At 39.4% G+C, this 14,278-nt stretch overlaps 1 protein-coding gene across 1 annotated transcript in view; it reads left to right on the top strand.

The window, feature by feature from the left end:
• PELI2 (pellino E3 ubiquitin protein ligase family member 2) overlaps positions 1 to 14,278 on the top strand; it is a 1,464,870-nt gene that overhangs the window by 387,352 nt on the left and 1,063,240 nt on the right. Inside the window, exon 2 of the mRNA XM_044074430.1 lies at positions 3,803 to 3,932. Coding sequence (XP_043930365.1) covers positions 3,803 to 3,932 — 130 coding nt within the window. The remainder of the gene's footprint in view (positions 1 to 3,802; positions 3,933 to 14,278) is intronic.

Below are 14,278 nucleotides of genomic sequence, written 5' to 3'. Positions count from 1 at the left end.
AGATAATAGAAAACCTCAATTTCTTCTTATTTAAACCTATACAAGCTAACACTATAAAGAAACTACTTTTCAAACTAAAGCCCTCCTCCCTTGCTGCAGACAAGCTTTACAATAAATTTCTTATAAATAGCATCAAATGTCATTGCCCTCCCTATTTCTGTCATAATCAACCAATCTATTACCAAGCAATATATCCCAAAACTCTGGAAAATCTCTCGTATCATCCCCCTGCATAAAGGTGGCACATCTACTGAATTCACTAACTATAGGCCAATACTCTTTTCCAGTAAACTTGTATCTCTTTTAACTCTACTCTCTCTCTATTGTTGTTTCTCTTTCCTCCTTGGTCTTCCACTTTCTCTACTTGCTGTTAAAATAAGCAATAATGTTCAATATGAGGTTATTTAGATTGTCCAGAAAGTTAAACTCCTTTCCTTTTTAGTAACAATGTACATTTCTCTTTCCTTGGTCTTACATTTTTTTTTTCTTGTTTTAAACTATGTAATAATATTCATTATGATATCATTTAGATTGTCTAGAAATTTTTAAGTCCTATTCTTGTTTGGGTAACAATATTCATTGTCTAAGTCCTACCAGCTTGTAATCTGTTAATTGAGCTCATGATATATCTCTGATCTCTATATGTGGAGCTTTTCTCCCCGGGCCTCTACTGAAAATGGAAATATATCCAGCTAGACTAGCCCGGTTAACAAATGTAAAATAAATAAAATAAATAAAATACCTATTTTACCCCCTATTGCCAAGATTCTTAAAAAAATGTATCCATACACAACTGCTTGACTATCTGCTAAACAACAACTTCCTAACTGCATCCCAATATGGTTTGAGGCCTAAGCATAGCACACAGCTGCACTTGCTAACTTTATCAGTTGAGTCAAGCAGCTTAAAAATACAGGCCTTCACGTCTCTTCTAGCTTTCTTGACATGTCAAAAGCTTTTGACACAGTCTCCCATCAGAAACTACTCAAAGAACTAGCCTTGTTAAAGCTTTCCCAACCAGCCCTCTCCTGGTTTCTTAGCTATTTATCTGACCTCCAACAAGCAGTTAAGTGGCACAACGAACTGTACCTGTCACTGTCGGTGTGCCTCAAGGATCAGTACTTGGACCACTACTTTATACTATTTTCACCAACAAACTGTTCTCAGACACTCAGAATGCAACCATTGTTCAATGAGCATGTAACTCTTTATGTTCAGCGCCCTCAATTCCTGAACTCCTACAAACAACCCAGAAAGCCTTCAGTGACATCAAAAATTACCTGTCTGACTCCCAGCTCATTCTTAATCCTAATAAAATAAAACTCTTGCTTTTTACCAGTAACAAAACATGCAATCCCCCCATCCTTCACCATCTGTTCCTCCAATAAAACCAAAATCGAATCAGTAGAATATATTAAGCTCCTTGGGGTTACCATTGACAACAGTCTTAGGTTTGACAAAGACTCAGCCATAACTATCAAAAAGTTTCCCATTAAGTTGGACTTACTCTACAGGGTCAAGCCTTTATTAACTGAATCCACCAGAAATTCTATATCTAGGACTCACTCTCCACCCTGCTATACTCCTCACAAGTATTCACAAACCTCCGAAAAACTGATTTAAATAAACTTGAGTCCTGCTATAACAATCTAAATAAATTAATTTCAAACCTGCCTTATAGGTCATACCATAGTAGAGCACTGTACCAACTAAAATGGCTTGAAGTTGCTAATCTTCTTGCCTAAAGATAATCTTTATTCACAGCATATTCCACTACCCACACAACTGCCTTGCTCTCAAACACCTTGTTCAGCTTCACTCCAGCAGTAGAGCTACCAACCAAACTCCTACTAAAAGTAACCAAATCCAACAACACCAATGGGGGTTCCCTGTTCTCAAACCAAATGTCTAAATCCTGGAACTCCATCCTCCAAACAGTACTCAATAACGCCAGCACTTTCAGATTTAAGCAATTACTAAAGGATCACCTCACCAATAACTGTCTCTGCTTGTGTGCTAAGCCTGGCTAATAAAATATGTCTTTACCTCTAACACTTTCGTACTATGCCTCTTGTCTTTCTAACTATATCCAGCTTCCACCCCTTCTTCCTTCTGGTATTCAGTGTTGAATGTGGGCCTGCAAGCTTAGGTCTTGACTTGTCACTTTTAATCAGATGCATGCTTGTCTATTTCCTAATTTAATAACTCTTGATAATGTTCCTCTGGTGGACTCCCTACTATACTATCAATCCTGACTACTACTGTTGTATCTTAACAATCTACATCTTGAATATGTTTTGCTTATTCAGTGTATTCATATGCTTATAATTGAATATAATGTAAATTTTCTTTGGTTAAAATAGCTCACTTGTAAAAACTTCTTTTTTTTGATATTTCAGTTGTAATTACATTTTTAATGTTCATTTTTTTTTTTCTTTATATGGAGATTTTCACCTCGGCCCTCTGCTGAAAATGGGCTTTTGGCCCAGACAGATATTCCCGGTAAACAAATGTAAAATAATTAAATTAAATAAAATAAAAAATACTTATCCAGAGTCTGGGCTGTCCCTATTAAAGTTAAATTCTGATGCTGAGCAGCTGCACTTTTATCTTTGCCTTCAACAAGCTGAAATGTTAGTCTGTTAGAAAATTTGCACCAGCAGCATCACCACAGAGAAAAGCACATTAACACTGTTTGTTAACTCCAGGTGGGGTAGGAAGTAGTTTAAAAGCCAAAACTGTCAGTAGGGGCCAAGAGCGCTGTACTGAGGCAAGAACAATTAATCTGTCTGGCCCAATAGTAACATACTGAGACTGTGAGGTTAGGCTTGTGAACGCTTTGTGGGAGGAACATGAGGGATCTCTTTATTTGGTTAAATATTCTTTTTATCTCCGTTTGCTATGAACCAGCCAGCCAATCTGGTCATCTTCAAGTAAGACCTAGTTGCTAGAAGCTGTTCTCTAATCAAGCATTAGGAACTTCTGCTTTATTTGTAAGTTTGTAGTCCCCATGGCAGGCTACTCTACTTGTGACCTAACACATGCTAGTTCCCAATCATTCGTAGGTCCTCCACCTACAGTATGCAGATCTGCTTGGTGGAGTATGCACGTTCAGGGCCTTAGTAGTGCTTGCTGTCTCTGTAAGCCTCCATTGGAAGTCATCGGTGCATCATACCAAGCTGTTTTCTCTTCCCCCAGGATGAGCATGCCGGTCAGATGTTTACTCCCACACTCTCTGGCCAGCTCCTCCAGTGCCCAGATAACTGATTGATTGTGGGTGATCTGGGTCACAGCCAAGACTTTATTCTTTGGCTCCATGATGCTGCTGGGAATCTGTTGTTGAGTTGAAGCTCTACGGTAGGCAGACTGCATTTGCGCATCTTGAGACGAGTACAGTTCTTTGATGTGTACTGGAGACCTGTATGTTTCTGGAAATGGGAAGAGGGTTACCTTCAGTGCTTTGTCATACAGGTGCCACAACTGACATAAGGCTACAGCTATGCCTTCAAAGCTGTAGGCATTGTGGTTCTTGCAAGTGGATTTGAAAAGTATTCTTTATTGATGCTGGTGTAGCAAATTGTGTTCAGTAATGCAAACCTTTGCTTCAGAAGTCCAGTAGTATATGTGCATGTGGTTAGTTTTCTTGTGCTCAGTATTAAGTTCTTGTAGCTTTAATGAATAGGCTAGTAAATCGCATTTACTTTACCCTACTGAGTGGACTGACCGTTGTAACTTTTGTAATTTAGGTTGCACGGGAATGTAAGCAGTTTACCTGACTGAATGTTCTGTTTTTTTCTTACAGGTACAATGGCGCTCTCCCTAATGGAGACAGGGGGCGTAGGAAAAGCAGGTTTGCACTTTACAAACGACCCAAAGCTAGTGGAGTAAAACCTAGCACAGTCCATGTAATATCAACACCCCAAGCATCTAAGGTATGTATGTTTCATTGCAGAAAGGTGAAGTGTAAACTCATTCTTGATGTCTTTTATGTTTTCTTAATGGGCAGCATGTTGCTGTTTGGCCACTAACTTCCTTTCATAGATTCATAGATTCATAGATTCGTACTAGGCTAACTGCCCTTGCGAGCCATTTTAAGCCTAGCCAATTATCCCCTGTGAGATTCAAACCCTGTACCTTGTGTTTGTAAGGCAAACACCTTAACCATTAGGCCATCCTCCCAACCTTTTTTATTGTTTTCTTTTTAAATTCTTGTTTGAAGTTAGGAAGTGCAGAGAAATTTGTGCTTTATAAGTTTATTAAAATAACATTTTCCAAAGTGCTGATTTGATACATTACTGATTTCAGTCTGTTGTGGTCTTGTTGCATTCTGTTACAAGTCCAACCTGTTACAGCAGTGCTTCTTTAAAGTCAAGTCAATGTGTTCCTTGTTTCGTTCTCATTCGCATATTTCCAGACACTGCCACCCCACACCCCACCTCCGCCAAGTAAATTAATTTACTGCAAATTGTACTTTGGTGGCTTTTGCAAGCAGTTACTGAGCATGTCACTACTTTATAGTCATAGATCAGCTAAAACAAAATTACTAAAAAGTTTACATGCATGATCTTATGTGTGGTTAGGATTTTAACCTACACGAGGCAGGGTAGAGAGAAAAGTCTTTAAGAAATGACCACAACTGTATCTCTGTGAAGGTTAAGTGATTGGGTGATTGTTCTCTATCTTCTTCTTACTTTCGACTTTTCCCGGTTAGGGGTTGCCACAGCGGATCACCTGTCCGCTCATGATTGGCCGTGGAGTTTTACAGTGTCAAGTTGCCAGTCTGGCGCTCAACCTTCCACAGAAGGCACACACATGCACGCACTCACGCCTAGGGCCAATTTAGAGTGTTCGGCGCCAGGCTGGCGTACATGAGAGGAAGGTGTCCAAAGAATTCATGCGTACTGTATACTGTGTGTGTATGTGTGTGTGTGTATGAGTGAGTGTGTGTGTGTGTGTGTGTGTGTGTGTATATATATATATATATATATGTGTGTGTGTGTGTGTGTGTGTGTGTGTGTGTGTGTGTGTGTGTGTATATATATATATATATATATATATATATATGTGTATGTATATATATATATATATATATATATATATATATACACACACACACATATATATATATATATATATATATATATATATATATATACACGTGTGTGTGTGTGTGTGTGTACTTGCATACACTGTAACTGAAATGAGCAGTAAAAGCTTCTGGGTGCTAAAACTGCATTAAAAAATGGGCAGTGCGTTTTTGAAAGATTTGAAATGCAACGTATTACAAAAATAGTGATTAAACAGAAGCCACAAGCTTGTTCATCTTTCTCACTCTGGGAGTTGTATTCATCTTGTACTTCATCAGAACTTCATTGCAGAATAGATCTTATAGACATGCACAGTGTTTAGTACTTAAATGCTTAATAAAGGATTTTCAACTGGAGACAGACTGTCTACCCTGCTTGGATTACTTCTGAATGCCTACAAAAGTTAGTAATTCTGTATGATATTAATAATATTTCAAAATAAGTTTTTATTTTTTAATTTAGGACATTTTTAAGTTCACTGCTTCTACTATCATTTTCTGAATTTTTTTTTTCTGATTTTTAATAAATAGTGATTAACTAGACATACAGGAATTGAACAACTTCCACACCCACAAGTTTCTTGCACTGTTTTATTAATTGTGAAAGCTGGCATGATTTCTGTGGAGGTATAGGATGTGTCACAGTCCTGGATATTTTGTAGATTGTTGAGAATGTTCTTACATCTGTCTGTGGAAATGACATGTATGAAAGCCATCTTAACTTTTTATGTAGACTTCTCATTGTTTGCATTTTCTGTTGATAATATTTAGTGAATGCTGTTGAGATTTTGAACATTTGAGAGGAATTATGCCATGGACTTTGACTAACATTTTATATATATGGTTACTAAGTTCTAGGCACTATTAAATGTGAAGGTTATGTAAATGTATGAGGTTTATATGAATTGTCTAAAACTGATGTGCTGAAAACATTGGGAGCGGTATACATTATGTGAATTTCGCAATATGTTTTTTTTTGTGTCTAATAAATGTGCCTGCTGTAGTGATCAATTATGTTGCTATTTTGTTAATTGTTACATGAACTTGAACAATGTCTCAGTTTTTATTAGTGGATATTTTGATGATTACATCCTTTAAGTGGGCAAAAATATTGTGGTGTGTTGAAACATTGCTAAATTGTTGTGGGTTATATGGTGCTTAATTAAAGATATTAGTGTATTGAAAGAGAAGTAAGCCGCGGTGGTGCAGTGGTAGAGTTGTCACCTCTCAGCAAGAGGTTCTCCTGTTCGATTCTCGGCTTGAGTGCCTTCTGTGTGGAGTCTGCATGTCCTCCCCGCGGTCGAGTGGCGTTCAAAAGACATGGGTGAATGGGCATGCCTTTGTTGAAGGTTGGGCGTCGGGCTGGCACCATGGCACCATTAAAATCTACTGCCAATCATTAGCGGACCGGAGTTCCGCTGTGGCGACCCCTAACTGGAGAAAGCCGAAAGAAGAAGTGTATTGAAAGAGAAATTCACTTCCTGGATAAAATCGGCATATTTTTCCCAATTGCTGGTGGGTTATAGGTATATACAATTGTAGGGAATATTGACATTTGCTTAAATTTTGTGTTATGGATTAGACCCCAGTTCTTGAGTATTTTAGCAGGTAATTTTGAAATTGTTTAATAACATAGCTTATATATAATTGTTGAAGTTAAATTACAGTGATTTAAGTTTGAGGAGACAGAAGTTATGTTTATATGCAAGTTAGTATAAATTGTGTGCGCTGTGTGGTTATATGCAAGCCAATATAAACTGTGTGCTTTGGAGTAAAGAGATTTGTGATTGAAATCTAGTTACACTGGTGCCACAGTTAATTTAAGTCATTCAGTTATTTTTTTCTAGTTAAACTAGAATATGTTTAAAGATAAATGGAGTGGTAAGGGAAGTTGTGGTATTAATGGCACAATATTGTATGAAAATGGATCAGAAAATGAAATCACATTATTAATGTTGCAATTAAACTCGATCAAGGTATTGTTGGATAAAGAGAAAATTAAGAGGTTATGACGCATAGGCTGTTGAGGGTGCAGTTAATTTCTATTATTGTGTTGTGTTATTAGTAATGATTTTAGCCACGTTTAAGTGTTTACATATTAAAGATTTAGTAGTTGTAGAAAGTTTGAAAGTGTGTTAATATTTTTAATAATTTTGCATTATTGGTATGGAAGATTATCACAAAAACAGAGATGAGTTATTGGTAGGTTATGCTATAGTGAGTACTGAAAGACTGAGTTCTGTCTATAATAGTATCACATTGATTTGGTTATGTAAGTGCTGACTAGCTGCTTTCAAGATTATTTATTTCATTATTTGCTAAAGGTGTGCGTTACTGGGATCCAGAACTTTTTATTTTTTCTTTAAGTAGCTCTATGTCTTGCAAGGATGATTGATTGATTGCATGCAGCAGTAATAATTTTGTTCCATGGAGATGAATAATAAAGCTGGTTTTTTTTAACAGAGAGAGTGATTTTATATAAATCTCTGCTTTCTTAAAATTTCTGTATGTCGGTAAATAATCAATTGAACTTTTGTGATCAAGATGTGACACAAATGCTTATTATGTTGTGCAGACCTTACTTGCCCTATCTACATCAGACTGTCATACGTCTAACTGCAAATTTATTTCCAGTATTCTCGTGTGCTGTTATTGCATTTGCACTTTGTCCTAGGCTATGCCTGAAAAGTGTGACCTAATGGTGAAGGGAGTAGCACTGTCACCTCTCAACAAGAGGTTCTACAGAAGTTCTTGGCTAGGTGCAGTGTGTGCAGAGTCTGCATATCCTCCGTGTCCGTACAAATTTTCTGTGTGTGCTGCAGTTTTGCCCTAAATTCCAAAGGTATTCAGTAGGTGGATTGGCAAATCTAATTTGTGTGTGTGTGTGTGTGTGTGTGTGTGTGTGTGTGTGTGTGTGTGTGTGTGTGTGTGTGTGTGTGTGTGTGTGTGTGTGTGTGCGACTGATAAATATGGAGTACTTTTGTTTTTTGTTTGCCTGGTTGACTCTGGTATTGCTCTAGCAGTTGGGTGCAACTCAGCAGTACTGGAAGGGTGAATGTCTGAAAAAGTGTTATTTTAAGGAGCATGCATGTTACCAAAAGTAGGCAGATAAAGTACATATTGCTGGTTAAATGGCCTCAGAGCTTTTGGTCACACCTTATTTGATAATCAAAATCTGAACAAACTTCTCCTGTTTGAGCTAAGCACTAAGGTATCTTGGAATAATATCCATAACCTTTACAGTGGACAGTATTCCTTCTCCTTGTATGATACAGCAAACAGTTACAGAATTACCTATTTGTTGATGTGTGCTATCCACTGCAATGTTATCCATTATATGTGCTTGTTCCAGGTTCTTATCCTGGCCTCTTACACCTTGCATGTCATTCATAAGTAGTCTGTAAGTTTCACTTACATCTCTAATGTTTGTAGGCCCACATAGAAAATATCTTCACCTGTTAAATCCATCCTTGTTGCTAGATTAAGTGTTGTGTACATCTCTTTTGGGTCATCTGCGTTTGTTAGAATAATGCACTTCCTAATTTATCCACTGACTACTTCATTGACAGTGTGTTGCATGTGTGGGTCTGAGTGCCCTTGTAAATGTGCCAGGTATGCTGAAATCTGCTTCTGTGGCACTTGGCTGTTTATGTAATCTAGTTGTAATTATGCAATATGTATGTCCTGATGATTTTTACTTTTGATGCAAAGCAAGTAGGCTGCTTTCAGAAGATATGATTTTTAGAGCTGTATTTGTTCAATTTTGTGTGTCAGACCACAGTTCAGCATTCTACTTCACCTGTTTTCTGCAGTTTCTAGTCATGGTGTGTTTCATAAAAAAAAAATGATGTGCTCAAAACCACTTGTACAGTCAGCAAACTAATAAGTATATTTCTGAATTGTTTAGTGCTGAAGTCCACATAATGTTACATGATGTGCACAGGTCTCTCTTCTGAAATGGGACACTACTGGTATAATCAAAAGTTTGTACCCACTGAACAAGTTATGAAATGTGTTTGTGTATTCTGCAGTGCATAAGACCATGTATCATTACATGCTGTGACCAGCCAAAGCCACCTTTATAACAGTCAGCGCAGTTTTGGCAGGATATGCCATTTGTAGAACTGCTAACAGCTTGTTTCTTCTAAAGTATCTTCAGCTTGTCCAGTAGCTAGGGAAATTGTCACACTGAGCAGCCCTTGTCTCCTCTCAGTATTTTTGTTCCTGTATTTCTCAGTGCTGTGCTACATGTCTTACCCAGATTATTTGATAGTGAAAAAAATGTGCTTCATTTGAATCAGTGTTGCAGCAGTCCTTACTACTGGGACTACGGTACAACTTCCTGAGCTCTGGATCTTTCCTCCTTGGCATGCCATATGTCCACTCCCTGGAAACCTCTCAGCGGCATGAAGTTCACCAGTGCCATTTTAGAACTTTCTTGCCCAGAATATCTGGTAAGGACCCATGAGAGAAAAACTAAAGCAGGATAAAATAAGTAGGAAGCAACATATGTCTCAGTCCTACATTCTAGATATGGAGAGGTAGAGGGTAGGGAAGAGGGGATTACTGCAGTTCCCCTGAACCACTTCCCGGAGCTGTGCAGATCCAAGGCTTTGGTAATATCTGTACATGTTGGGGAAGAATAACATAGGATAGACGATACAATAAGTGTATCAGGAATGGGCACCAAGGGTAGCTCCTAGGGGATGATGGGTGGGTGGGTTGTTAATAGTGCAACAGTGGTACCTGATTGTTACTTACATATTATAGCAACCAGATTAGGAGCATGAGAAACAGCTGTTTTCCAAGTCATACTCGTGCCGACAAATGTAGTGAAAAACTCTCTAAATATATATATATATATATATATATATATATATATATATATATATATATATATATATATATATATATATATATTTATATTTATATCACCAAGAATGGTAGTAAGATGTATTAAAAAAACATTGCTTTTAATGTACAGAAGTGGTCCAAAAGTATTTCCAAATCAGTGGAGGTGCACAGTTTCTTTCAATAACGTTAAGTACTACCACATTACAAGTAAGAAGTGGCCACACCTCTCAACTCTCCAGCTTTTCGCAGAATGCCCAGATTTTTCCGTCATATAATTTTTTGGGGGCGGGGGGCTGTTCTGCTCATAAAATTTGTGGTTTCCTTGCAAAAGGCAGGATTTTATAAAACCTTCACTGTCGCTAACACTTAGGGAAAAAAATACTCCGACTGCACGACAATGACATTTCCTCCAATCGCATGGAAGTGAAAAGCAGCAGGACACACACATCTGCACAGTACTTCATTGTGAGGAAATGCACCTTGTTTGCTTTAAAAAGTCAATTTTCAGCATGGAAAAAGTGACAGACATTCAGTGTTAACATTGTTAAGGATACATTTTGGTGCCTAAAACTGAATCCTACTTTTGCATTTTAATCATGGTAAACTATTGCTCTGCATTCATGAGATGAAAAGTTGACCGCTAGAAACCCCAAACAAGCATATAAGCTTCTTACTGATTGACATGGCCATAAATGTACTCCAACCTTTTAAATGTCCAAAGCGGCAGTTCTGTATTGAAATCCTACATTTTGCAGGACAAACCCTAACTTATCGACAGGAGTACAGCTTGGAAAACAACAGTTTCTCCTGTTGAAAATCTGGTTGCGATAATATGCAAGTGCCAAGTAATCTATCTGAACTTCTCATGTTCGTGAGTTACCTGTGCAATTGTTCTGTTCTTCTTTTAGATCACTGCTGTCCTTACTTATACGACAATTCCCAGAGCTCTATGAAGTGTAGGTTGTGGCAGAAGAAGGGATTGCCTCAGCATGCCCAGTAAGATTGCTGTAGTTAAAGCCCTGTGTCACCTTGGAGTGAATATGTATTTGCTCTACACCTCGATAATTTCAAATTCAGAAGAAAATACAAGCTGCACTACCTGACAAAACGATAGCTGCTTTGTACCAAGTTCCTATATGGTGATTATTACACTTTCTCTTCTGTCTACTACTGTAAACGTTTAACTGATTACATTTCTTTACTACCTACTCCTATTTAATCCTCATTCTTCCTCACCATACCACTACTCACTAATTTTAATCCAAATGACCGTCTTTAGCTTTTCTTGTTTTTCTTTGTATTTCTGTCTGCTACAGCCTTATTCAAATTTTATAGTCACTAATTGTGTGATGCAAGGTTAGCATTAATCATCCATTACAGTTAATTATGTATGCAAAAATGTATATGTAACCAAGAGGAAATATTGGATATGATGTGGAAAATGAAAATATACTCTATATTGTCTATGTATGTGAATACTGGAGCTTTTCTCCCTGTAGCTCCACTGAAAAAGGGCATCTGTTCTAGTCAGACTTTCCTGGTCAAAAAAGATAAAAAGCACTACACCCTCACAAATTCCCCTTGAGTACCTTGTTCCCCATTGGCCCTTTTTTCAATTATAAAGGAATTCCCAATACTATTCTAGCATGTCCAAAGGTCAGTTGTCAATCTCCTCTCCGGTCCAGCTGGTGAATCTGGGAATCTTGAGGCAATGTTACAACTGCCTCATGTACACAGACAACCCTCTCCTCCTCCCAACAAATTCCAACACATGTGAGAGATGCAACCATATAGCCAAACTGGAGGCTATGCTCTCTCAACTCAGTACTGGCGTAACCTGTCAGGAGGAGAAGGAAATCACACTCACTACAATTCCAGTCTCACATTGACCTACCACGACAGCAAACCAAACACATAAACACACAAAAACATACTCGGAGGCTCTAAATAAAAATCTGCCTAAGCAGCAGAGACCTCCAAAGCAGTCACCCAAGCAACCGCTACCCCAAAACAAAACACGTGCAACACATAGCTCACAAAGCCAGTGTGCCGAACAGTCACAGCCCTTAAGGCTAAACAACACACCTGATACACTTGTAATAGGTGACTCTATCGTCAGGCACACTGACGTCCCGCTCACCAGGCTGAACAAGGAGAAGGTCACAATGAGCTGCCTGTCGGGCGCTAGGATCTGCCACATAACACAAGCACTCAGGTCACTCCAAGGCAAGTACAAATATGACTCGGTCATTGTCCATGTTGGTGTGAATGACCTGAGATGTACCTCCCTGGACTACATGAAAAGAGACATAGAGGAGCTCTCTGAGCATGTAGCCCAGGCCGGTATGACCCTGACCTTGAGTAGCATCTTACCCTCACCAAGAATGATGCCACAATATGAAGACAAGATGATCAATTTCAACAATTGGCTTAAGTATTGGTGTCATTCAAAGGGGATCCAATGCCTGTCAGCCTGGGATGACATGCTCGACAAGCCACGATGCTTCGCTAGGGACAGCATGCACCTGTCACCCCTGGGCTTTCGGATATTGGCAAAGGCTCTTGCTTCCCCCATAGTGCCTTTTTTAGGCAAGGCTCAAAAGACAAACCCACCTCCATAGGTATCACAAGGGATAAGAAACTAACAGTAATGCTACTCAATGCCAGAAGTCTAAACCTCAAGATGCACGCACTCAAAACTCTCCTTAGCATGGAGAACATCGATATCTGTGCAGTAACAGAAACCTGGTTCAAGGCTTCCGGGAGCACCCCAGCACTACCAGGTTATACCTCATACCATGCTTTTCGGCCCCAAAACTTGGACCGAACCACAAAAGGAGGGGGAGTATCAATATTTGTCAAAGATACCCACACCTCCAGGTTGGTGGCATAGCACGAAGCATCAGAGACTATCCATGTGCAACTAACAGTGGGTAAAACTGCCTTCCAGTTTATAGCCTGCTACAGACCACCCTCCCAAACCCAGGAACCCCACTCAGCCTTTCTGAGAACACTGGAAAATATGAAGGTCTCTCCAAACACCATTATATTGGGTGACTTCAACTACCCAAACATAGACTGGGACATTACTCTAGCTCCAACACCCTAGCCCACAGGTTCCTAGAATTTAGAAACTCAAATGCTATGGAACAACTTGTTACCACTCCCACAAGAGGGGAAAACATACTGGACCTGATCATCACCAACATGGGGACTCTATGCTCCAGACCAGAAGTGTATCCCTCACTGGTAAGATCAGACCATAAACTAATCTCACTAGATATTCACATCCCGACCCCACCCCCTGCCCAGAAAACCACAGTGAAAAACTTCTCTAAAGCAAATTTCACACTCCTCAAAACCGAGGTGGAATCCTTCAAAACCCCCGAGCTTGTGGAAAATACGGCCCAGACTGCAGAATCCTTTATAAACGCATTCTATGAACACCTTCAGGAATGCATGGATCATGCAATCCCAATCAAACCAAGACCCAATCCTCCAAAGGCAGACGTCCTGTCTGGTGGACCCCAGCCATAAACAAACTATACAATAGAAGGAGGAAGCTACTACATGATAGAGCAAAATCCCAAAAAGGAAAGGCATCTCTGATCAGTATTAGCAAAAAACTACGGGCACTCATAAAATCATCTAAGGCCAGCTTCGAGAGAAAAATTGCACAGGACACTAAGGATAATCACAAGGCTTTCTTTAGTTATGTTAGGATCCTGGGTGGGAATTCCCAGATATGCTCAGAATTAGTCCAAAATGACAAAAAATACATCGAACCCACAGACATTGCCAACATCCTAGCTGACAGGTTCAGCGCAAACTTCTCCCCCCCCACCAAAAGGGCAAATATCTATCCCAGCAGAGTGCTGCCCCCCTGACATCTCAGATGCTCAGGTAAGAGCCGCCCTCTCCAAAGCAAAAAACACAGCATCAATGGGACCAGACGGTGTCCCAGCCTGCGTCCTACATGAACTCCAAGAAGAGCTAAACCCATACATAAAACTACTGTTCAATCTCAGCCTTACTACAGGATATGTACCCAAAGAGTGGCGTACAGCAACAGTGGTCCCTCTCCACAAAGGTGGTGCCTCAACGGATCCTGGAAACTATCGCCCCATAAACCTGACTAGCTTGGTCTGCAAAGCTATGGGAAGGATCATCATGGACCTCATAAATAAAGATACTGGGGACCTACAGACACTGGATCCTACCCAGTTTGGCTTTGTTAAGGGCAGATCCTGCCTCTTAAACCTGGTCGATTTCTTTGAAACAGTCACCAAGGCCATTGAAGAGGGGAAGGTAGTCCACACAGCCTACCTGGACCTCGCA

Source organism: Protopterus annectens, chromosome 6.part0, assembly GCF_019279795.1.
Source record: "Protopterus annectens isolate FY-2018-M chromosome 6.part0, PAN1.0, whole genome shotgun sequence".
In the NCBI taxonomy this organism is placed as follows: domain Eukaryota; kingdom Metazoa; phylum Chordata; order Ceratodontiformes; family Protopteridae; genus Protopterus; species Protopterus annectens.
Note: the sequence above shows the minus strand (reverse complement) of the source record. Positions and strands in the feature narration are given on the sequence as shown.